Below are 27,626 nucleotides of genomic sequence, written 5' to 3'. Positions count from 1 at the left end.
TTAAATCTGTCATTAGTAGAAGTAAATATTGATGAACTAGCCCTTTAACAGAACTGTTGGCCAGGCAATGTGGCTCACGCTGATAATCTCGACGCTTTAAGAGGCTGAGGTGGGAGGATCACTTGAGCCCAAGAGTTTGAGACAAGCCTGAGCAACATAGCAATACCCCATCTCTACAAAAACAATTTAAGAATTAGCCAGCCATGCATACAGTGAGCTGTGATCGTGTCACTGCACTCCAGTCTGGGTGAAAGTGATATTATCCAGGGGAGAGAGAGAAAGAGAGAGAGAGAGAAAGAAAGAGAGAACCTCTTAATTTCCAAGTCCTTCTCCCTCTTTTATTGTGTCTAGATATTACCACATCCCATTGCTTGGCATACAGACATTGCTTACACTGCTTGTTAAACACTTCAATATATAAACAATACACTGATCCAACAATGAAGTACTAAACACTGCAGGAAAAAAAAAAAAAACTGTGTTAAAAAATGTCTGTTACTCCACTGAGTCAACTGACCTGATAATCAAGGGACATTGACCGTGCTCTCCGAAAAGCAATTTATTCTGTGATGTTATGACCGAAATCATAGAAAATAAGGTTTAAAAAGAAACGTATACTTTTTAAAACTATAATCCCTTACATTTATAGCTGATTAAGCTGACATACAGAGAATTTAAGGGTATGCCTCAACATTCCTTTGTATTCCTATTATCTTTTTCAAAAATGCAAATATATATAAATTGTTGCAATTGAAAAATACATAAACATATTGGTAATATCTAATAATCTTTCTAATTATTTGTGCTTAAAAAAAGAATAATTACTCCCTTACAAAATATCAATAGTTTACATTAAAGTGTTAACTCAGAAAAGTGATTAAAACGGTTCTTAGAAAAGTATCCTTCTATAAAATGAAGAGAAACGTTTATTTTGAACTGAAACTTTAAGTCTGTTTCTAAATCTGACACTTTTCTTTTGCCACATATCTTTTCAAAAATAAACACAGACAAGGAATGAACATCAGCTGTTTTAGAAGGTACAAATTCATAATAAACTAAGTAATTGATTTAGGAAAGGGAATAATTTTTTGAGCTAATCCATGCTGCCATAAATGTCTAGGATCTGAGATTCAAACACAGAAGCTCAAGTGACAAAATTTCTGTTTCTAATCCATTTAAATGGATGGCAGAACAAGAACGCTTACAATTTGCTGAATATTTGAAGGATGCCTTTAGCTGTTAGGCCTCGAGATGCTTTTTGAAATTCTGTGAACTGCAGCCATTGCATAGCAAAGCTTCCTTCATAATAAGCTCCTTATATTCCACAACACCTTCAAGGTGTTGTGCTTTTACTCATGCTTTCATGAGTAAAGCAGATGTATATATAACCTTTAAATGATTTAAACTTAAAAACATTATTTTAAGTTTGTAAAAAAAAAAATTTAAATAGCTCAACATAGTTTCCTCAAAACCAAAAATGAGAGTAAAATGCTGTTTATGCAAATATTCAGTTTCTATGCATTTTTTGCCTTTATGTTTTTATTGAGTTAGGGAAATATTATAAACCTAAAAAAGGCAAAAGAAGCAGAATACTATATATTAATCCTGAAGCATTCTTCTCATTACAAATTCTTCATTCCGGTTTGTGTCTTCTTGACCTTTATCTAATTGTCTAGCCTGGGGAAAAATATTTTTCTTCTTTTTCTCTTTTTCTGAGTGTATATATATATCTCTATATATAGATACATATTTCTAAAACAATGCACATTGGATAGTCTTCTTTCCCTTTGTTTTTAATGAATACCTTTCAAATTTTCTACAACCATAGTGAAATAAAAATTGTGAAAAAAATAACTTATTTTACTCTTCATTTTATATGGTGCCCAATAAGGACATTTTAATGCCTACCTGTTATAATTATTAGAAAGGATTCATAAAAATCATAATGTCCTACTTCAATTTCTCTAAATAAAATCTTAAGTTAATCACTTAATGTTAAAAAAAAAACAACATTTTTAATTTAACTTAAAAAAATTTGTATTTTTTAGATTTTCAAAATATTAAACAGGGATTTCAGTCAACTGTTAAAATAGGAATTTCTCCTATAGTTTTTCCAGACTTCAGACACATTCAACCAATGGGTGCAGAGAACGGAGTTTAACTGCCAGTCAAAATAAAATAATGATCTATATCTACACTGTCTGACACAGTAGCCACCAGCCACGTGTAGCTATTTAAATTTGAATTAAAATTAAATTACAATAGCTTCTCAGTCACACTAGCCATATTTCAAGTACTCAATAGCCACAATGTGGAGAGTGACTATCATTTTGGACAGTGTAACTAAAGAACTATTCTGAGATTGCAGAAAGTCCACTGGATACTGATTCCTAGACTTTTCTTCAGCCCCTACTTCTCAACATTTCTCTCCACTGTGTCTCCTCAATCCCCATCATACTGGATTCTTGCACAGACCCTTATTCTCTACCTATACCATTTGTTTTCAACTTAGAGTAATTTTGTCCCACAAGGGATATTTGCAACATCGGAAGACATTTTTATTTGTCACAGTTGGGAGAAGGGGAACTACGAACATGCAGCAGGTAGTGGCCAGCAATCTGCTAAACATTATGCAATGCAGAGGACATCCCTCTCCAACAAAGAGTTGTGTGTCAATAGTGGCAACACTGAATTTGATACATATTCCTTAAAATTATGTGTTATATGAGGTAGGTCCCATGCCTTTTTTTTTCTCACTGTGATACGTACACACACACAAACACACACACTCACCCCTAATATAGGAGGCTCTAAAAGAAAGGTAATGTTAGACAAATAAATCAAGATACAGAAGAGCATAAATAACATAATTCTAGGTATTTGATGACAAAATTTTCTGAGTATGTATATGGTTGTGTATTTGTAAACAGGAAAAAAAGAAATTTTACAGAAGGTTGTCAATATGGATTACTTAGGAGAGTACCATTGTCAGAAGGAAGGACAGAAGAAAAGAAGATAAATATGTAAAACTTATGTTACAAAATATAATCATTCTGAAAAGTTATATTTTAATCATTTAAATGATACAGCATATAAGAACTATCTCAAATGAAGCCAATGAAAGGAAATCTGTAAGCAAGTGAAGACTCATTACTTGATATGGTATTTTCATTCTAGAACAGAAACAGCTAATAAGTGAGAAAAATAATGCAGTTTCATACAGTGATAAATCCTCTGAAGAATGTTAACAATTAGGAAATAGGTAAGGGGAGATATTCCTGACCTCAGGAAAGATGTCAGGGCTTGGAGAAATAAATTTGGGATTCATCTAGGTACAGATGGTGTGGAAAGCGACATGATTAGATGTGGTGTCCTAGGGAGTGAGAATAAGGAAGAGAGAGTTGAAGCCTTCACTCTGGCATCTATGGAATAGAACATGGAAAAGGAGCCCACAGAGATGAATGACACAGAAATCACACCAGAAAAAAAAAAAAATAGGGAGTGTTGTCCTTAAACATTAGTGTTGAAGGAGATGAGGACTAAGGGTTGACCAATGAATTAAGCAAGAAGAAGCCTGCTGGTGATGTTCACAAGAACAAGTGAAGTCGGTGGCAAGGATGAAAGCCTACTTGAGATGAGCCAAAAAGGGTAGGGTGGAAATAATGGGACAACTCTTTCAGAGTTTCACTATAAAGTCTTTTGCAGGGGTGGTGCAGAGAAATAGGGCAATGAATGAAGAGGTGCAATGGGATATGATATGATTAAATGTTTCTGTCCCATCCAAAATTGATGTTGAAACTTAATCCCCAACATAGCAGTATTAAGAGGTATGGCCTTTAGGATGTGTCAGTCTCATCTCATGAATAGGATTAGGTGCCCTTACAAAATGGCTTGAGAGGCCAGCCACAGTGGCTCATGCCTGTAATCCCAGCACTCTGGGAGGCCGAGACAGGCAGATCACTTGAGGTCAGGAGTTCAAAACCAGACTGGTCAACATGGTGAAACCCCATCTCTACTAAAAATACAAACAAAAAATAAATTAGCTGGGCATGGTGGTGTGTGCCTATAGTCCCCGATACTCGGGAGGCAGAGGCAAGAGAATTGCTTGAACCTGGGAGACAGAGGTTGCAGTGAGCCAAGATCACACCACTGCACTCCAGCCTGGGCAACAGAGCAAGAATCCATCTCAAAAATAAAATAATAAAATAAAATAAAATAAAAGGGCTTGACAGAGGAGTTTACCCCTCTTTGGATCCTGCCAGCATGAGAGGATATGGTGTTCCTTCCCTTGGGAGGATTCAGCAATAATGCACTATCATGGGAGAACAAGCTCTTCCAGACACTGAACCTACTAGCACCTAGATCTTGGACTCCCAGATCTTGGACTCCAGAACTGTGAGAGATAAATTTCTGTTCTTTATAAATGATCCAGTCTCAGGTATATGGTTATAGCAGCACAAACGGAAAAAGACAAAATCAATGGAGGCATTTTAAAGAAGATATTTATCAAATTATGTTTGTATGTAGATTCTAATAATCTAGCAGAGTGAGGAAAACCTCTAATGCAGGAGAAAGAGGAGGGATCATTGCAAGAGAAAACTCAGCAGGAAATGTAAGAAAAAAGTATCTGATATGTAAGGCAAGGAAGGGTTAGGCCTAGGTTAGAAAAGGAACAACTAGGTAGGTGATTACCCTTGAAACATTCATCAATATATCATGAGAAAGTGCTTTTCCCTAAGAGTACATAATATTTGGAGTTATTCCACTGCATTTGATTAAAATCAATATAGATTTATATCACAGCAGCTGGCCATAGCCAAAGACCCGCAGCTTGCAGTTTCAGTCAAGTAAACAATTAATTTCCATGATGATAGACATCCTCTACATTCTCTATACATCCTCTACATTATCTATATTCCTTAAAATTAGGGACTAAGATGGTTAGGAGATACCTAAGTTAAATGCATAAGCAAATTAATGGAGTGATGCACATTACTAAGAATATTTCAGTTATTCTATGATCTTGGTGCTATACAACGGCCATTGAAAAATACAAAATCTGAGGAATGCCTACTCATGTTTTAGAAGAAAAGAGAAAATTTATATCTAAATCAGAAAAACTTCATTCGTATAATATTTCCAAATAAATGGCTTTTCTACTACAATAGCTATTTTAGCACATAGCAAGTAAGATACAATCTTAAAGTCACTGATAATCAATGCATTCCTCATTTTCTTATAACTCAAGCTAACAAGGACACCACCATCTTTTAAGATTCATCTGAAATGAGAAAAAGAAAAGCCCCTCTGTTCTTGGACGTTTTTTATGCTTCAAACTAGGGATTTCTTATGCCTTACCAACACAAACAGAACACAAATAGCAGCTAGAAATATAGCAATCTTTTGCAACCAGTTTGTAATAGCAACTGTCAGAGAAAGCAAAGGTTTTTTTCAGTATCTATAAATGTAAGTACAAAATTCTTCAATCAAAAAGTTCATATAAACTTGTTAAATATAGAAATAATAAACAAATTTTGAATATAATTGGCCAATTTCTCTTTTTGTCCACAATTACCAAAATAAGTCAAATTTACTTGTATGCATAATTTTATATTTACAAAGAGAAAAATCTACAAAGGTAGTTTTGAAAGATCTCCAAAAATTTTAGGCCTACAATGTTAGCATGACATCTACTTTCTCTACGTATCTAGCTTTCTTCCTATCAAGAACAACAGGCTGATTCAGAAATCTTTAATGAACCCAGGAATAAGAGATCATGAGCTTTCTTTCCTTAACAGCTGAATAAAGTAGTTCAAAATCACAGCAAAATATTGTCTTACTCAGCACTACTGCTCTGGTAAAATTTCCTTTAATATCTAGTGATTCTTAGTTGAAACTTGTCTTTTACATAAAAGAAAAACATCCAAGTTAATCTTTTGATCACATTTAAATGCTTGATTTAGTCAGAAGGATGACAGCCCAAGATTTCAAAGCTAGAAAATATTATCACAGAAACCAAACTGTATTGATATAACACATACTTTAAGTTCAAGGAGCAAAACGTGAATTAGCTTGAATTTTATAACCAATATCTGCTTATAAATCAGTCTAACACCTTGGTTTTGAACAAAGTTTTGAATTACAAAATAGTGAAGTGGATGACACAACCTAAATAATAGAGAAAAGTTCCCATAGAAACACGCAGATTTTTAAAAATTGACACAAGAATTAAGAGGTAGTTGTTTCCATGCATTCTGACTCGTTTTTTGGGGGTTGTTTTGCTTATTTAGTCAAACTGAAAGGCTTACCATCTTGCTGGCCATGAAGATTCTGGGGACTTTGCATTCTTTCTTCAAGATTGGAGCTAAGATCAGAGTTCACAGCTGACATCCGTGTTGAATCACTCATGTCAAATTCATCACTTTCTATTGAACTTTCATCCTGAAAATAGTTTTAAAATATCATCAAGCATTTAAAAATATAATACATTTAAATAATAACCATTTTATCTACAAGGTCAATTGAAGTTTAACCAGTAAATGTTTACAGAATTCAGAAAAGTATGTTACAAACTAATGGATTTTTAAAATAACAAACAATGGAATAATTTCTCCCTTCAAGGAATTTCAAGACTTGTGAAATAATATGTCTTTATGTACGCCAATATTTTAAAGGTAAAAATATATACTTAGAGACAGTGTAGTTTAGGAATTAACCTGAATAAAGAAAGAATGATTTTATAGTAAATACTTTCTAAAAGAGTTAATCATAAAATGTAACATAAAGAGAAATACAAGTTTTGATTAAAAACTAAATGACCGAAAAATGTTGTAAGCAGAAATATTAGAATGCAGAAAGGGCTTTATAAAAATGTTTCATTGGCAAACATGATAGATTCTAATATAGCAAACTTATACATTAGGTTCAAAGTCCACATGTAATGGAGAGCAAGGTAATCTTAGTACACCCTTTCTTTCTTTGCAAGCAAATATAAATTGCACGGCAACCACAAAAAGGAGTTCTAGGTAAAATTGTGAATGAAACATGTATTAAAAGTCAGTTCATAAAATGGAATTACCAAAAGGCCACTTTGCTGAATGGCCAATTTATCAAATCTTTCCAAATGTTAAACCAAATCTAGGATATATTATTGCGGTCATTTTACTGAAGCAAACTTCATTTGGAGAACTGATTTTTGGACAAATGGTGTACTTATAAAGGCTGGAAGGCCCAGGAAACCTGTGCAAAATGTAAATGTTTAATCAAAATCTCTAGCTTTGACTTTAATTTGTAAATGTTTGATCTGAATGTTTAACACTAATGTAATAATCAGCAGTAGTAGTGCTATTTATGTTGCACACGTTATTTATGTTTCATTACAACCATGAATTAGCTACAAATTTGCAAACAATTTATAGATGAAGAAATTGAGGCATAGAGAAGTTAAATCATTTTCCCTGCTATTATATACTAGAACCAGTAGTCATATGAAGTCATCCAGACTCGAGGAAACAGCATCTTTGAATAGGAAGAATTACCTTGGTTTCATAAATGACATCTTGGCATTAGCAAAGAAGTTTCTATTATTAATGAACAAGACCATCCTGGTAGACTAATAAATTGGCATTCTGATTCTTAAGTCAGGCTCAGTGGTTTTGGCTGTGTTGTCTTTCCTTTAGCAAAGACTGGGTCATGCTTGGGCACACTGAGTAGCACTAGCTCTTCATTAAGTCCGTAAGGAAATGCCACTGTGTTAGATCTCTGGACAATCAGCCACATAGACTTCTCTTAGTTACATGCCCTCTCTCAACTCATTACGTTTACTCCAATTCTAAATTCTAGTGTGTGTGTGTGAGTGTGTGTGTGTTTGCGTGTGTGTATGCAAACATAAGAGACTTCAATGTGGACTGACATTATCAGTAATAACAATGTGGACTTGTTACTAGTGTCGATCATATACAAATACATACATATATACACACATTGATAGATGATACAGATATCTATTACATACACTATATATACTTTCTGTGATGTCATAGTATTTTAGAGGATATTCTCAGAAGCCAGACTTCCTAGATTCAGGTCCATATTCTGCCAGTTATTAGATATGCTAGCTTAAGTAAGTTACCTCAACTTACTGTGCCTCAGTTTCTTTATCTATACAATAGAAATAAAAATTGTGCCAATCTCACAGAGTCATATGAGGAGTGAGGGAATGTACTATATTTAAAGTATCTAGAACAATGTCAGGTACATGATAAGCACAATAAAACTGTTTAATATTACTATATGGAATATACAATAAATTCTACAGAATATAATATTATGCACACTTATTACAGTATATGAACATATACAACAAAATATAGCACATTTCAATATAATGTAAAGGCAAACAAAATGTGTTACTAAAGTAGCTGTGTGTTTACATAAACACATAAACAGTCTTTATAAGTATTTGTTATAAAGGTCACAAAAAGCTAACTATAAGTAAGCTGGTAAAATATCATTTATATGGCGTATAAATATGTAAAATGTATACATATATGAGGATATGTATGTGTTGTGTATTTATGTTTAAAGAAGAGCTAAATATAAAGATTCAGGTCACAGACCCTGTTCTATGAAATGATTGTAAAAACAGCCACAGCATATTATGGAAAATCAATATATTTTTTTACTACCACTAAAATGTATGCTGACACTCTTGCCGGCATACATTTTAATAAATTCAGATGAGAGATTAAAATGTTTATGTAACCAAATGTATACTTATGTATTTTTGTAATTAAAAAAACACCATGTTAAATTATTTATCATCGTAAGTGGCTTAATGATTGAAAATATTTTAAATATTTTCTTCCACTATTACATATGAAATATAATTTATTTTCACAATTACATTCCTTATTAGAATCCAATTGTTACACATTTGCAAAAAGCTTTAATGAGAATAAGTGCATGTATTCATTCTGTATATTCTATTCTAATTAATAATTGATTAAATTATTGTTTTTAATAAAAGCTAGCAGAGGTATATGAAATATAAGCTTGTGCTTTTTTACCAACATAGAGATAATACTAATTACACTAGGAAGAAACTATTGAAAGTTTCTAAGATTAAGCAATCAGAAAACTTGACTGATGTGTTATTAAGTATTTTATTTATGATTATCTTTAGACCATTCATCTAATTTCTTTTCTCTATGAAATTCTATTTTGTTTGACAATCAGAAAAAACTCTCCACATCATACTGTGTGAGCTTATTTCTTACATGAGTAAAATCTCATGATAATGAAAGTCATGACCAGAAACCATAATAATTCTGCCTCCTTGAAACTTAATGTTTTAATATTAGAACAATTTAACTGTAACAAATAATTTTCTTTTCAGTCTTTTCCCTTTTAAACATGGCACTTATTTACTTTTCAAAAGCTTTGTTATTGAGCTTTTATTTCTATCTTCAGAAGTTGTTTGAAATGGAGACCGCTAATCTGCTCCATATTTCATTTTAGTTTCCAAGTTCCAGATATTACCTGTAAAGGGTCTCTACCATGTACCTTCTGATTTTCCCTGCTATTGTCCTGCCTGATTAGTTCAAAATTGTATTTTTCCATTTCCTAAACTGTGTAATGATAGTCTCTCAGTTAATTTATCCACATCCAATTTCTCTACACCAGTCCTGCCTATTAACTATTGCCAAATTAAGCTTCCCATTTCTGAACATGTCACTTCTCTGCTGATAAATTTGTAGCCCTATCCATTGTTTGTCAAAAAATGTGTATGCTATTCAGTCAAACATTTACAGTTTCCCCTAAGACTGTTTAGAAACCACTCCCACCAATCTTCTCTTTCTGTTGATTTTTTAAAACTTATCGTCTGCTCAAATCAACTTAAAGCTTACATTATCAGCATCTCTATGAAATTCATCATCTCAAACCTTAGTGTGCATGAGTGTAGATTCTGTTAAAAATTCATATCCCCTGGTCCCACATATCAGACCTAGAATTAGCATCTTTGGGGTGGTGTCCTGCTACATGTAGTTCAATGAGCTATTTAATGTTGGCTATCAGCCCAGTCCAGTGCTGTTCAAGAAAACATTGTGCAATGATGGAATTGCTATATAATATTCTCTATTCAATAAGGTAAATACTAGTTGTATGTGGCTATTGAACATTTGAAATGTGGTAAGTGTGACTTAAGACCTGAATTTTTAGTTTTAGTTAATTTTAATTGATGTTCAGTTAAACTTAAACATTCACATGTGACTAATGACTACCATCTTGGGCAGTGCGTATCTGACAATCCTTTGTTGTGAGATCTTGAAAATATATTCAGTCATTCACTACTAGCAAACAGTAAACATTTTAATAGATAAATTGTTTCATATATCACATTCCATAGGATGAATTTCTAGTCAAGTAATATAAATATATTTGAAAAGTGTAATAATTATCATCAAATGATCCCCCAGAAAGTTTGCTCCAGTTTAAACCCTCACCAATCATTCATAAGAAGGTCAAATGATCTCATATTGGATACAGTATTTTGTAAAATCTTTACAAAATGTGGTAAGCCTCAAATAACAAGTTAATTCACTAAAATTGTATTTTGGTTAATATAAGAGGTTGAGGTTTTTTTAATGGTTATTGACCATGCAGTGGATAATTTCCAAAGATGGCTACTATGGATCCCTTCCCCTCCCCACTGCCCCTTACATGGGCGCCACTCCTCAGATCAAGGAACCGTATTTCTCGCTCCTCCCCTTGAAACTAGGCTGATTTTGTTATTTGCTTTGGTCAGTAGAAATGTGGCAGAAGTGATGTTGTGTCAGTCCCAGAACAACAGGGAGCTCCCACTTCCTGTCTCTTGGAAACCAGCTGCCATAGAATAAAGCTGTCAGATAAGAAGTCTGACTACCCTGAGACCAGCACACTGTGAGGAAGCATAAGCCAGCCACAGGGACAGTGACAGGTCATGTAAAGGAGCATAAAGATGCATCAAGGAGCCAGGTACTTAAGTGAGGTTTTCTTGGACTATCCAGCCAGGTCCAGCTACCAGCTGAATGTCACTGAGTAAATGATCCTAGCTTATGCCAGGAGTAACAAAATAAATCACCCAGAGGTTCTTGGCTAACTGCTTAACCTATAGAATAATGGGTATTAATAAATCATTGTTGTATTAAGTCACTAAGTTTTAGGGGTGGTACCTAGCAAAAGAAAACTGAAAACCATCTAATTTTTCCCCTTTGAGCTACAACATAGCATTCTATTTACATTAATTTGTTGCTTAAAAAAGCAAACAGTTAATACTAACTTTAAGTGGATGTGTTGCAGAGTAGGAAGACTTTGGGCTCCAAAGTTATTTAAACCTAGGTTCAAATACCTAATCTTCTCTCTACCAGTTTAATCATTAGGGTAAGTTTTATCAGCTAAAAACCTTGGTGCCCCATCTGCAAAATGGAGGTGGAACAACATGTCAGTGGTTCTAAGTAGTAAATTATTTATGGCCAGTTTCCTAAATTTTCCTGTGTATTTTTCCTTTCCACATCAATTCCTTCTTTGATGGGTACAAAAAAAGAGTAATTTAATGGAATTTTGCCATTTGAACATGTTTCGACATTTTTCACAAGACAGTCTGAGCAAACTGTTTAAAAATATTATTTCAGGTTGGGCACGGTGGCTCGCGCCTGTAATCCCAGCACTTTGTGAGGCTGAGGCAGGTGAATCACCTAAGTTCAGGAGTTTGAGACCAGCCTGGCCAACATGGTGAAACCCCATCTCTACTAAAAATATAAAAATTAGCCTGACATGGTGGTGGGCACCTGTAATCCTAGCTACTCAGGAGGCTGAGGCAGGAGAATCGCTTGAACCCGGGAGGCAGAGGTTGCAGTGAGCCAAGATCGTGCCACTGCACTCCAGCGTGGGCAACAGAGTGAGACTTTGTCTCAAAAAAAACAAAAACAAAAAAACAAACAACTACACATGCTTCGGTCCCTGGTTATTTCAGTATCTCTGGAAACATCCTGACCTGTCACTTCCATGAACTCTTCCCTAATGATCCTGTCCTCTACCTTTCTTCAGTCATTTTGCTCTCATAATCATGTTGTATGCATTTCATTACCAGCAACTGCACATCCTCCAAAATCTTGATTTCAAGCATCCCATTCTCTACAACATCTCAAATTTTCCCTATCACTTGCTCTAGTATTGCATGTATTCTAGTATTCTGATGAAATTTCTATCCCACTGATATTTATCACCCCTTGATTCTAACCCTCTAACCCTTTGGCACTGACCTCCCTGCTCTCGGCCCACCTCTCTCATGACCTCACTCATCTTCTTATGTGGCTAGAATTCCAAGGCTTGTCATTTTAATCATACCCTCCTATACCACTTCTATTATTTTGACAAGACCCAAAATATGAGTAATTCTGTTTTTTGCCTTATTCTGTTCTACCCATGCCCCTGTATAGCTGGATATAGAGATGAACAATTATTTAAATGACCTCACTTGAAACTCAAGAGAGGTCCATTTTCCTGGTTAATTCACTCCTCACTGTCTACTTTTCACATTCTCTCCTCAAACTTTCAACACCTTCTCAAACACCCTCACTCTTGCTTTTTTTTGTTAACTGATGAATTAGGAGCAAACAGAAGAACAATTCCATAATCTCCACGACTATTTCCATTCGCCTACCTCTATCTGATCCCTCCTGTCTGTGCTCCATTCTAAAGCCAACTTCTCCAATTTTGTACAAGAAATCCTACCTATTAATGCCAAGGACATTGCTTCATCAATTCTCCTTCCTCTTTCCTAAATCACTATTTTCCTCTGCTACATGAATCCCATCAACATGTAATATGCTATAATTTCTTTGATTTTATAAAAAAAATAATTAAAAACTCCTGTTCCCATGCTCCCTCTGGCTCCTACCTCTTTCCCCTGCTCCCCTTCATAGCAAACTCTTCAGTGATTTTGCTGCTGTCATCCTGAGCACCTCATAAAAACTGCTCTTGTCAAGAACACCATTGACTTCCACCAGGCTAAATACAAATTTAATTTTCAAACTTCAGTATAATTGACTTTTCACTTGCTTTGACATAATGCATTACCGTAGACATACTGAAAAACCTTTTTTCCAGTTTTATTCTAGTTCACAAACTCTCCTGCTTTTTCTAATACCCTGGGTGCTCTTCCTCAGTATCCCCTGTTGATTCCTCCTCATCTGCCAGATGTTATAACATTGGAATTTCCCAAATCAACGTTATTGGGCTTTGTTTGTTCAATCTACACTCACTACCTTGGTAGTACCTTCAGGCACATGGCTTCACACACTATCTGCCCATGGATGATGCTTGGCCTTATGTCTAGCTTAATTCTTTGTTCTTAATCACACATGCCAACTGTCTAATTGACAAATCTACTTAAATCTCTAATAAACCTCTTAAATCTACTTGAATTTCTAATGAAGAGCTCACAATTGAACTTCCAATATCATACCTCAAATGTTTTCTACCCCCAGTTTTTCTTACACTAGTTAATACCAATTCTACCCTACTTGCTCAGATTAAAAACCTTGGAGACATTACTACTCTTGACTTTCACACTTCTCATCGAATCTGTCAGTAAAACTTAAAATCTATCATAATTTCTCCTCTTTCCACTACCTAAACCACTATGTCTTTGATTCAAGCCACTATTATCTTCTTTCCTGAAACATTCTTCAGAAGCTTTTGTTAAATCCAACTAAAATGTATACTCATAAGATGACCATTGAAAACCCTTAGCATCAGCTTCTTCTAGAAGCATGTAGCAAAGGAAACTCTTGCCAACAGGGCAGCATCAGGTGTTTCACTTCCATGGAAACCCTTGAAGGGGTCATGTAGCAATTCACATAGTTAATTAGACATATTTTCTTTAGCTCTTCCTGTGATATAGCTCAGGTAAAAGAAAACAGTAATCATACTGGGTAGGTTGGAAACTTGGCAGAGAAGCCCCATACCCCAAAAGAGACAAAATATCTTATCACAGCACAGTTAATACCTTAAGGTCCCCACAAAGGACATGCCAATTACAAAAATTATTCAACTCAAGGAAATCAAAAGATTCTCACCAGATATTTGTCTTCTGATACAGTTTAACAATTGGAATCATTTTTGCCACAGCAATGTTGCCTAGTAACACAGTTATCATTTCAATGTTAGCAGTTTTGCGGGACAGCAAACTCCAAAAGTTATTCAAAGGCCAATTTCTCATGCAGGAAGGAAGAGAGCTTTGTTAACTCTTTACCCACACTGATTTCTGTAATAACCTTCTACTGGTGTCTGTGCATCCAGTTTTTTTTCTTTCCTCTTCAGTCTATTCTCAGCCCACATGATTAAGTTAAAATATGGATCAGATCACATGACTTCTCTGCTCAAAAAAAAAAATATGGCTCCCCATATTACTCAGAGTAAAATTTAAAAGTTCTTAAAATGTAAGACTCTATATAACTTGACTTTCCACTATCTCTTTAAACTCCTCTCCTATTTTCCTCTTCCTTGAGCATTCTGTTGCAACCATGCTGACTATCTTGCTGTTCCTACAGCTACTAGATATGCACCTGCCTCAGGAACTTTTCACTGTATCCCTCTGCTACATGCACACATTTCCTTCCCTTCTACTCAAATAACACATTTTAATAAAGCCTTTTAAACTTGTGATTCCCTAGTTCTACAGGGAGTCCCATGTCTGGCCTTCTTTATTTCTCTTAACAGCATTTAGCATCTTCTTATATACCTATGGCCATTATTTTCTTTATTATCTGTTTACCTCCACAAAAGACAAAGATTTTTCTCAATTTATTCACTGTTTTTCTTCAGGAGGGTCAAATACATAGAAAGTACTGAATAAATAGTGGTTGAACTTATTGGATTAATGCTTATTCAAATTTAAATATAATTTGTCAGACAGGAATATTTCACTTAAATTCCATTTTAATGTGACTTCCTTTACTTAACCTCTTTTTCATTTTTCAATAAACACAACGTTCTACAAATTTTGCAAATAATTCTAACTAGTCATTTATCTAAATATTTTAAGGCAGCATGACATCCAATTTAGTATTTTCAAAATATAAGGATAAGAGTTATTTTTCTAATCCAATTATAAATTTTAAAGGATCTATTTCTTTTGTGTAAAATACTTATGATTTTTTAGAAGCCAGAAGGGATCAGCATATGTGGGTGCATTGTTGGCAGAAAGTGAATAATCTTACATTTTGGCCTAGAAATAAACATATCAACATCTAAATGAGCTTCCTACAAATAATCTGACAGCTCTAACTAGTTAATGAGATATTTAAAAATTTTTTTCAACTATATAATGAATTGTGAAGATAGTTTTTTTAATCGTTCTCAGGGATGGAAGGATATTAGTATTTTCTTAATTGTCATTGATGTCTTTAACCCAATGATTTTATTACTATTTATTCAATTATTTATATGTAGCCATGTGGCAATATAAAATCCAATATTGCCACTGCACTAATATGAATTTTTGTAAGGAGCATACCCTGAGTAACGACTATTGAGATCAAAGAATTTTATAAATAGAGCTTTGAGGTTAAACCTGCTTAAATACAGAGGAAAACTAAAAACTTGATTTGAGTTTTATGAATAAAGTAAGTTCAACAAAGTAATTTTAAAAGAATGCAATCATAGCTCAGCAAGTAATTCTGTGTTTGACAAATAAACATTTAACCTCATTTCCTGTTTTAGAGAAATTTCAAGGAGATCATTTATTAGCCTGAGGACCTGGACCTGTTCCTAATACAAATAACCCAAATGCATCTATTGAGTATTAACTAGCCAAGAAGGATGTACTAAGCACCTACTGTATATCTGCTATTGTTCTTTATTTTGGAGAATATAAACCATACATACATAACTTAGTCCCTGCTTTGACATAGCTTCAACCGAAATGGCTAGCTAACTAGAATCCTACAGAGTATTTAAGAAATATGTTTTTAGTGTCTATACATGCAGCACGTTGCTAAATTTTCACCATACAATTTAAATAGGATAACTGAAAACATCAAAACACTTCTAATTAAGAATGACCACAGACTGTCTCTAGGAAATGCACAGAAGTAAATAAATAACATATAGAATAGCAGTTAACTAAAAAATCACTTTAAAATTTACATAAGGTTTGAATGGTAGAGAAATGATAATACTTGAAATACCCATTAAATCTACTTTTCTGATTGCCATGCAAAATAGCCTTACTACTTAAATTTCCTTAGAATCTCAATTATTTCAGATATTTTTTTGTGAACTTACCCCCTCTGAACTTTGTAGCACTTTACCAAGGCCAGCTCAATTATGGTCTACTAAGGAAAATGTAGCTTTCTTGGGAACAAACAAATTCCCACATAACACTAAGACAGTGGTGTTAAGACAGGGGCTCTGTATTGTGGACTAGGAGTTTCTGCTCGCTTTCTCCATCTGTGCAACCGTGGTAAGATTCATTCATTAAAAAATAAATTACTATCTTCAAAATGCCATCATGTTTAATATGATAGTCGTGGTTATCAAGCTTCATTCCAATTTGTAAGTGATGCAAATGTAGATGTTTTTATTTTACCTCATCTTGCTGTGAGTTTAGCAGCTGCAGTTTCATGTGCTTCATGTAGGCCATGGTAATTGGCATGTTGTAGTCAATCATGCTGGTCACCAAAGTGGGAGGTTTTCCGTTATCTGTAATAAAACATTTTTAATGGGTAATGAAAGTGACACTGCATTCTACCTGTAATTTGAAAATGATCTATTTCTCCAAATTGAAACAGGATTTTAGATACCAAGTGTCTTAAAGCATGGTATTATTATAGTTGGATGGTAGAAAAAATAACTAGTAAGGTTCTACAAAGGTGTATTGACACTGTTTAATAGTACTAATTAATTATTTCTAAGTGCAAGGGAACTTTTAAACATCCTGAGTAACAATAAATAAACCTAATGTGGTGACTAACACAATTATTTGTATTTTTCTTCTCTGCTTTACTTTCTATATGTATTTTTTGAATGCCGAAGGAAATTTGCTCAATTTTTTGCTTTTGGCCATTCCATTTAACCTTCAAGACATAGGAATGAGCCAGCAAAAATGTATCTCTGAGACTGATAGAATCTCTGAGAGAAAGTCGTATTTAGCTAAATAATTTTCTATAATTTTAATGAGAACTAAAGCCAAATCATAATTTTTATGTAAAACTTTTTAGTAAAGAAACTCCACATTATTCATAATTTTTAGAAATAAGGAATCGGTAGACTTGAAAAGACATTGATAGAAACCAATTTCCTTGCTGAATATATCTAAAATACCATGAAATACATATAATAAGTGAAAATTAAAACATTATTACAGGGAAAAATGTTATTTGCCACAGCTGAAACTGTCTTTCTTCTAACAATGGGCACTGAATTACTTTGTAAGTGGATATTCAAAATTCACTGCCTCCTACTTGAATAAATGAGATGATCTGACTTGTTGAACTGTTTCAGTCTACCACGTTTTTATAAAAATGTGAGATATAAATTACCATTATGAATAAAATTGCTTTAAATCTCACTATTTGACACTGCAACTACCTTTATGATCTGTTCCATCTGGGTTTAAATGCATTCTTTTCTGGCACTCTGAGCAGCTCATTAGAAATCGTGTCACCGCTTCTCTTGGTAGGAAGGCATAGCTCTCTGAAATCTGAAATGATTCACAAAATATAGGTGTTATTATATAAGCTGACTGAGCATGATTTAACAGAAATGATCATTGTATTTCCAAATAAGACACGTTATTCCATAATGGCAGGAAGCACAATGAAAGCATGCATTGCATACCATGCATCATTTCAAGAAATATCTATCAAACTTGATTAGATGACTTTTAATAAGAGCCAATAAGGCCATGTGGAGATAAAAATCAACCACATCTCGATGAGCATCTGTTTATATTTTTGCATTTCTTTTAGGTAAAATAATCACAGTGTACAGATATCCTAATGAATTTTCCTTATTATGAAACATTGCCAACATTGTTTTTAAAGTTACTGCTAGCACAATCAAATTTGTATCCAATTTTATATACATTTTTTTGTAATTTAGCCCCAAGTAGGAGCAATAAACTTTGGATTTTGCACAATGAACATTTCTTCATTGTTGCTTTTCAAAATATTTTAGGTGAGAATAAAAAATAAATTCAAACAGAACTCATGTATATATTTACTGCAGTGAATCATCCCTTCCACAGAAAATGACACACCTGGAAATGCATTTAGGCCACATGTTTCATTTATTTTATGTCGATTTTTAATAATATATGTCCATAATAGCTCACACTGAGCGAGCCTTTTCTGTGGCCTATATAGAGCTTTGTTTTCAGAACCAAGATCTAGAATCAAGTTAGAAATCTATACTACCATTACAGTAATTTTATAAATATTAACTTTTCAAAAACCAAGTTCTCCCATCAAAGCAAATAACTCCTTAAGCGAAACTGATAGATAGTTGAATATCTTTAAATAAAAGCTGACAGTGACTCAGACAGTGCTACTAAGAAGTCTGATGCAGGGCTTCAGTTTTCCACCATAGCACTAACATGTTACATGAAATATAAGAAAAGCAAAAGGAATAAATGAGTTGCAAATAAGACATAAATGTCACAGATGATTTCTTAGGTGCATCTATAGCCCTTACAAACACTGATGTATTTTAAATTAGTAAAAATGAGGGAAAATGTGTAACAAATGTATAATTGAGTGTAAACGGGTGCTAGTTCTCTTGGTGGTGATGGAGTCAACTTTTGCTTATCCATGCTATAGGAGCATAGACTTGAGGAAACCCCATATACTGAGATCGAAAATTGTAAATCTCATTTTCTCTTAATTTAATATTAAAATCAGTTTGTACCACATAGCCTAATCCTATTGACTTTAAGGGAAAAGAAGTGATAAGAATACTGAAGAGGAGAAACAAGCTTACAATTAAAATCTGCCATTGATAATCCACATTCAGGTCATTAAAATTCAATACTCCTAGGGGTTGAAATGCAGAACTCTTATTTTTAAATATAATATTGACAGACTAAGATATCCAGACTTCAAAAAATACTGCTTCAGACTATGCAGTTATTGCATGAGGATAATGATCAGAACAATTCTAAACTATTTTGTGAAAAATTTTATATTATTTAATAAGAATGTATATACAATTTACATTCTCATTCATTTTCTCTTTTTCTATAAATGCATATAGCATATATGAATTTAAATTCTATTTTTCTGTTTTTACAGAGGGAATAAATACTTTTAGCTGATTTATTTCATTAGAGATCATTATTTTCTGACTCCCTGAAGAAATACTTTATACTAATTCAGAAGAAAAAAAAAGTCTATAATGCATGCTTCATCCTTATGTTTTATATTTTAAATCACATCGAGTTATAGTCCATTAGAACTAATGGGTCTGACCAGTAAATTTATTATCAAATAGGATTTCAGGCAAAGGCTCCATTGGTTTTTCTAGATTTCTATTAAACCTTTTATCTACTTTATAAAAGAGAAACATTTCATCGAAAGATAGATACGTAAGTGATGGAGTTGGAGAGACACTTGATTGGCTTCCACAGCCCTTATACTTTCTGAAAGTTTCTCTTTTCCCCATGCCAATGAAGCACTTGTGTAGAAATCCCTTCTGGATAGATTTATCATTGACCTGAATCAATCCTATGACTTGTCTAGCAGCATTTAACCCCAAATCAAATTTTCTTGAAATTATTAATAATCATATCACATTAGTTTTATAGCTTTCCTCTGAAAAATACTACATGTAACGGTCAAAAATAGGTTTGTGCTCATGTATACATGTATGCATGAAATAACACAAAGCCCACTTTGTATCTTAGAAAATATTTTTAAGCAAATATTGTATCATATTATTCTTTCTGCTGTGGCTCTAACATAGTACTTGCCATGTCACTATATATTACAAAAGATAAAAGCACTTATTTGGGAATAATTTTCTTGGTGTTTAGAATTCACGTTATAGGGACACCTGCCATGGCATTCCACTTCCCTTGAATCTTTTCTTCCCCACCTCATATTCACTGGGACCCACAGACTACAGAGTCCTCCTATGCACAGAGAAGAAAGATCCTCCAAGCAGGCTTTTCACATCTCATACTCATTTCTGAAAAAATATTTCTCCTGCAATGCAGGTGAAGAGGAAAAAAAAAAAAACAACTTTTACCCTATTCAGAATCTTTTCTCCCAGGCCTACTTGAAATTAAGAGTCCTGGAATTCTCAGGAGTCACCAAGATGGTGAAATAGAAGTTTCTAGCATTTGTTCCCTCACAGAAACATGAACTTGAATAACCATCCATGCACAAAAATACCTTCACAACAACTAAGGAATCCAAGTAAGTGATTACAGCACCTGAGTGGAGCACAGAAATAAGAAAAGACTCAACGAAGAAGGCAGAAAAGACGGTTTCACATTATGTTTGTCAACTCTCCCTCAAACTCATGCAGCACAACTTAGAGAAAGAAGTTCTCCACATGGTTGAAGGAGAATGAAGTAAGCACTCAACTTCACCTTCACTTTGGGCCCTAGCAACAGGCCCACCATTACACTCCAGGCAGCAAGTATTTGAGGCAGTTGAAGTTAAGTTGTTAACAGCTTAAAATAGTTTGTTATAACTATAAGGTAGTTTATGTAAGTCCTATGGTAACCACAAATAAAAAAAATCTGTAAGTAGATATGCAAAAGATGAAGAAAAAGTAATTAAAACATACAACTACACAAACATCATCAAATCACAAAGGAAGAGACCAAGAAAGGAAGAAATTGAAAAATATTCATGCAGCAATTAGTAAAATGGCAATAGTAACTCCTTATCTATCAATAGTTACTTTAAACATAAATGGATCAAATTCTCCAATCAAAAGTCAGAGTGGCTGAATGAATTTCAAAAAGAAAAACAAGAACTAACTACATGTTGCCTACAAAAGTATCACATTAGCTATAAGTGGACACATAGGCTGAAAGTGAAAGGATAGAAAAATATATTCCATGCAAATGGTAACCAAAAGGTATCAGGGATGGTTATATTTACATCAAACATAATAGAGTGCTTGTTAACAATTGTCACAAGAGGCAATGAAGGTCATTATATAATGATAAAGAAGTCAATTCATCAAGAAGATATAACAACGGTAAATATATATGTACCCCAAAACAGAGCACCTAAATATATAGAGCCAATGTTAATTGAACTGAAAGGATAAACAAACAGCAACATGTTAACAGCAGAGAACTTCAATATATCACTTTCAATAGTAAAAGATAGTCCAGACAGAAAATGAATAAGGAAATAGCAGACTTGAACAACAATAGAAACTGAATGAACCTAATGAACATATACAAAACTTACCATCCAACAGCAGCAGAAGACATATACTACTCACGTGAACCGGGAAGAATCTTCATGATAGATCATATGTTAGGCCACAAAACAAGTCCTAACAAATTTTTAAAAACTGAAATCATATGAAATATCCTTACAGAGCACACTGGTATGAAACTAGACATCAATAATAGAAGAAAAATTGAAAAAAATTACAAATATGTGAAAATAAAAAACTCACTCCTGAGCAAAGAAAAAATCAAACGGGAAATCCAGAAATATCTTAAGCACAACAAACTGGAAGCAAACATATCAGAACTTATAGAATATAGCAAAAGCAGTTCAAACAGGGAAGTGTATAGCAATAAATGTCACATTAAGGAAAAAGAGTCAGGTGTGGTGGCTCATGCCTGTAATCCCAGCTACTTCGGTAGCTGAAGAGGAAGGATCATTTGAGGCTAGGAATTTGAAACAAGACTGGGTAACATAGCGAGATTCTGCCTCTAAAAAAAAATTATAAAAAGTAAAAAAAAAAAAAAAAATTCGTCAGGCATGGTGGCATGCACCTGTAGTCCTGGCTACTCAGGAGGCTGAGGTGGGAGGATAGCTTGAACCTAGGAGTTCCAGACTGCGGTGAGCTATGATCATGCTGCTGCATTCCAGCATGAGTGACAGAGGGAGAGACTGTTTCCTCTTTCTAAAAACAATAATAATACTAATTAATTTTTAAAAGAGGAGAAAAAGATCTCAAATAACCTAGCTTTATACCTCAAAGAACTAGAAAAGGAAGAACAAATTACAGTCAAAGTTAACAGATAGAAGGAAATAATAAGGATCAGAACAGAAATAAATAAGGCAGAGACTAGAAACACAAAAAAGATCAATGAAACCAAGTTATTTGTTTTTTGAAAAGATATACAAAATTCACAAAACTTTACCTAGACCAAGGAATAGAGAGGAATCAAATAAATAAAATTATAAGTAAATGAAGAGATATTGTAAATGATATCAGAGAAATACAAAGAATCATAAGAAACTACTATGAAAATTATATATGCCAACAAATATGATAACACAAAAGAAATGCATAAATTCCTAGTAATGTGTAGCACACCAAGACTGAATCATAAAAAGCAGGACATATGAACAGATCAATAGTGAGTAGGGGATCAAATCAGTAATCAAAAACCTCCCAATAAAGAAAGTCCCAGGACCTGAAGGCTTCACTGGTAAGTTCTACCAAACATTCCAAGAAGAATTAACAATAACCCTTCTCAAACTCCTTCCATTCCCACCCCCTGCCCCCCAAAAAAGAAATTACTGGTTAGGAGGGAATACTTCCAAGTTCATGCCAGCATTACCGTGACACCAAAGCCAGATAAGGACGCTACAAAAAAAGTTTACAGCAAATTTCTCTGATGAACATAGATGAAAAACTCAACAAAAACTAGCAAACAAAATTTAAAAGCACATTAAAAGGATTATACCCTATAGTCAAGTGGGTTTTATCCCTAGGATGCAAGGACGTTTCAACATACACAAATCAATAAATGAGATTCACCCCATTAGCAGATTGAAGGATAAAAAATAATATGATCATCTCAATAGATTCAGAAAAAGAATGTGACAAAATTCAACATCTATTCATGATTAAAACTCTTAACAAATATGTATAGAAGAAATGTACGTCAATATAATAAAAGCCATATGCAATAAGCCCACATCTAATGTCATACTCAGTGGTGAGAAAATGAAAACTTTTCTTTTAAAATCAAGAATAAGACAAGGATGCCCACTCTTGTCACTTTTATTCAATATGGTACTGGAAGTCCTAGTCATAGTCATAAAAGGTTAGAAAAAGATAAGCCATCTAAACTTGAAAAAATAAATAAAATTTTCTTTGTTTACAATTGAAATGATCTAATAGGCAGAAAATCCTACTAAAGACCCCACCAAAACAATGTTAGAACTAATACACAAATCCGGTAAAGTTGCAGGATAAAAAAATCAAGATACAAAATCAGCTGTATGTTTATACATAACAATGAACTATATAAAAAAGAGTAAGAAGACAACATCATTTAAAATAGCATCAAAAATAAAATAAAATAGAAACATAATTCAGCCAAGATGATAAAAAATCTATACAAAGATCTATACAATGAAAGCTATAAAAAAGAAAGAATAATCTCTAACAAATACACCAAGAACACACAAAGAGAAGGGATAATCTCTTTTACAAATGGTATTTGGAAACTGGATATCCAAATGTGGAATAAATAAATTGGCCTTTGTATCACACCTTATACAAAAATAAACTCAAAAGGGATTAAAGACTTAAATGTATGTGTATGTGTATATAGATACATATATATACATGTATATATATACGTGTATATATGTAGAAGTGTGTGTATATATATATTTATATATATAGGATTATATAAACTAAAAATCTTCCTTACAGTAAACAATGAATAGACAACCCATGGAATGGAAGGAATTATTTGCAAACCATACATAATAAAGGGTCAACGTCCAAAATATATAAAGAACTCAAAAAATTTAATAGCAATACAACAAATAACTTGATTTAAAAATGGGCTGCTATGTTTAAACGTCTGTGTCTTCTTAAACTTTTTCATTGAAACTTAATCCCCAGTGCAATAGTGTTGGGATGTGAGGCCTTTGGGAGGCTACACTCTCATAGATGGGATTAGTGCCCTTATAGAAGAGGTCTAAGGGGGCCTGCTTGTCTCTTTGTCCCTTCCACCCAGAAAGAAGTCACCATCTACATGGAACGGTTCCTTATCAGGCGCTAAATATACTGGTACCTTGCTTTTGGGCTTCCTAGGTTCCATAACTATGGGTAATAAGTTTCTATTACTTTTCAATTATCCAGTCTAGATTATTTCATTATAGCAGCCCAAACAGATGAAGACATAGGCAAAAGACATGAATGGGCATTTCCCAAAAGAAGACCTACAAATGGCTAACAGGTATATGAAAAAATGTCGAACATCATTAGCCATCAGAGAAATAAAATTCAAAACCACAATGAGATATCACCTCACACCTGTTAGGATCACTGTTATAAAAAAGTCAAAGATAAAAAGTATTGGCAAGGATGTGAAGAAAAGGGAAGTCTTGTATACTACTGGTGAAAATGTAAATCAACCCATCCATTAGAGAAAACAATATGGTGGTTCCCCTAGAAATTGAAAATAGAACTGCCAAGTGATCCAGCAATTCCATTTCTGGGAACACATCCAAAGGAAATGAAATCATTATCTCCAAGAGATATCTGCACTCCTCTGTTCATTGCAGCCTTATTCACAATAGCCAGGATATGGGGACAACTAGGCCAGGTACAGTGGCTCACACCTGTAATCCCAGCGCTTCGGGAGGCTGAGACAGGTGGATCACCAGAGGTCAGGAGTTCGAGACCAGCCTGGCCAACATGGTGAAATCCCATCTCTGCTAAAATTATGAAAATTGGCCAGGTGTGGTGGCAGGTACCTGTAATCCCAGCTACTTGGGAGGATGAGACAGGAGAATCACTTGAACCCGGGAGGCAGAGTTTGAAGTGAGCCAAGATTGTGCCACTGCCCTCTAGCCTGGGCAACAGAGCAAGACTATCTCAAAAAAAAATAATAATAAGATATGGGGACAATATAAGTATCCACTGATGAATGAATAAAGAAAATATGACATAAAATATATCAATATTTAATTTTATATGTGTATATATACATATATATTTCATGTTATTACACACATATAATGAAATAATATTCAGCACTGAAAAAAGAGGAAATCCTGTCATTCTCAACAACATGTATGAACCTGGGGAATATTATGGTAAGTGAAATAAACCTGACATAGAAAGACAAGCATAATCTCACCTGTATGTGGAAATTGAAAAAGTCAAACTCATAGAAGCTGAGAGTAGAATATATTGGTGGTTCCAGTGGCTGGAGGGTGAGGAAAATGAGGAGATGTTGGTCAAAGGGTACAAAGTTTCAGTTATGTAGTATGAATAAGTTCTAGAGATCAAATGTATAGCATAGTGACTGCAGATAATTCTGTATTGTATGCTTAAAATTCATTAATATAGCAAATCACAAGTGTTACCACATGTACCCACAAATGGTTACTATATGTGGTGATGGATATGCTAATTAGCTTGATTGTAATTAGCTTGATTGCAGTAATAATTTCATAATGTAGATGTATATGAAAACATGTTGTACACCTAACATATATACAATCTATTTTTTGAGACAGGATCTCTTTCTATTGCCCAGGCTGGATTGGAGTGCTGAAATCACAGCTCACTATAGCCTCAAAGTCCTGGGTTCAAGTGATGGATCCTCCTGCCTTAGCCTCCCAATTAGCTAGGACTACAGGTGCGGACCACTACACCCAGCTTTTTTTTTTTTTTTTGGTGGAGACAGGGTCTCATCATGTTGCCCAGTCTACTCTTCAACTTCTGGCCTCCAGCAATCATCCCATCTTGGTGTCCCACAGCTCTGGGACTACAGGCACGAGCAACTGCACCTGGCTACAATTTTCATTTACCAAGCATGCCTCAATAAAGCTAGCAAAAAAAGAAAATATCCTAGATAACCTTCATTACTGCAGTTCTCAGTGTGGTGACTCACACTTGTAATCCCAACAATTTGACACGCTGAGGCTGGAGGATCACTTGAGGCTAGGAGTTCGTGACAACCCAGCCAACATAGATCCTATCACTATGTAAAATTTTAAAAATTAGTTGTGCATGGTAATGTGTGTCTGTAGTCTTAGCTAGTCAAGAAGGCTGAAGAAGGAGGCTCACTTGAGCCCATGACTTTGATGTTGCAGGGAGCTATTATTATGCTACTGCACACCAGCCTGGATGTCAGAGTGAGACAATGCCTCTTTAAAAAAAAAAAAAAATTAAAAGTGTCCTGTCCTTGGAAAATTCTTAAATTATGATATATTTGAATGATTACATTTCATAATTAAACTTTTGTGATGAAATACTGCCATTTGATTCTGTGTGCATCCTTATTTAACCTAATTCAGAGATAGCATTGAAAGCCTATGCACCAATCCTCTTCTAACTTGAGACCTATGCTAAGTACCTCTATGACCCTTACCCTAATGAAAGGCCTGTTCTCATTTGCTGGGAATGAATGTTTGAAATGTTAAATCAACTTTAAATAGATATTCATAAATGGTGATAACACTCAGGGACAGGTCCCTCAAGGCAGCCCATTTATCGAAGTCCTAATATCTTTCTTGCAATATGTAATAGCAGTTGCAAATAAAACCTAGAAGGAACAGAAATTTAAAAATATTTTGATTCAGATACTAAAAACACTATTCTACTATATTACAATTAACTATGTAAAATGCTATAATCGTTCATAAACGTCATAAATGTCTTAGACCCAGTTTTCCAATGTGACTACTCTGTTTCCAGATGGAAACTGGATTTTGAATATACAGAGGTACAGAACATTTTCTAGAATATTGGTGATAACAATATTTCACTTGAAAATGTATTCTTAAAAACATTTTTATATTTCAGAAAGACAAAGAGTATTTCCTTAGAATTTGTTTATGAACACAGAAACACTCTCCCTTGATAGTGATAAGATGCAAACTTTAAAGAATGGATATTAGCCTTGATCCATCTTAACTAAGCACTAAAAAAATCACAACTTCCATCTGACAATTCACATATTAAATATATAGCTCACAACAGAAATGAACATGCAAAGGATGAACTAGAAAATGGCCATATTGAACTTTATAAACTAATGACCTAACATTATTTATCAAGTAAATAATTATGGGGAATATATTTCTTACAAATGTTGTTTTCTATGAATCTAGACTTGTTTTCTTATGCTTATATAATGTTATACTTTTCACTGTGGTTTTACTACCATTATTTTAGCAAATGGTTAAAACAGATTTTCCAATAACTTTTTGATAAATTGGTTGACTGCTATAAAGAGACGAAATGAATTGTCATTGTTACACAGCACAGGGCAAAGTAAAATGCTGGAAGTCAAACATGGATTTCCTAAATACTGGTCTATTTCTGTAAATTTAATGGACGATGAGTGGCTTATCCAACAGACAAGACAAATGCTAAGGGCCCAGGGAAAGCAAACAAACAAACAA

At 33.9% G+C, this 27,626-nt stretch overlaps 1 protein-coding gene across 2 annotated transcripts in view; it reads right to left on the bottom strand.

Annotated features, from left to right (window-relative positions):
* The window catches only part of NOL4 (nucleolar protein 4), a 389,081-nt gene that overhangs the window by 258,690 nt on the left and 102,765 nt on the right, over positions 1 to 27,626 (bottom strand). For both annotated transcript variants that reach the window (XM_028837750.2, NM_001194221.2), the window contains 3 exon segments: positions 17,635 to 17,746; positions 16,634 to 16,746; positions 6,309 to 6,441 (listed from right to left, as the gene is read on the bottom strand). In XM_028837750.2, the coding sequence (XP_028693583.1) occupies positions 6,309 to 6,441; positions 16,634 to 16,746; positions 17,635 to 17,746 (358 nt within the window).

Source organism: Macaca mulatta, chromosome 18, assembly GCF_049350105.2.
Source record: "Macaca mulatta isolate MMU2019108-1 chromosome 18, T2T-MMU8v2.0, whole genome shotgun sequence".
In the NCBI taxonomy this organism is placed as follows: domain Eukaryota; kingdom Metazoa; phylum Chordata; class Mammalia; order Primates; family Cercopithecidae; genus Macaca; species Macaca mulatta.
Note: the sequence above shows the minus strand (reverse complement) of the source record. Positions and strands in the feature narration are given on the sequence as shown.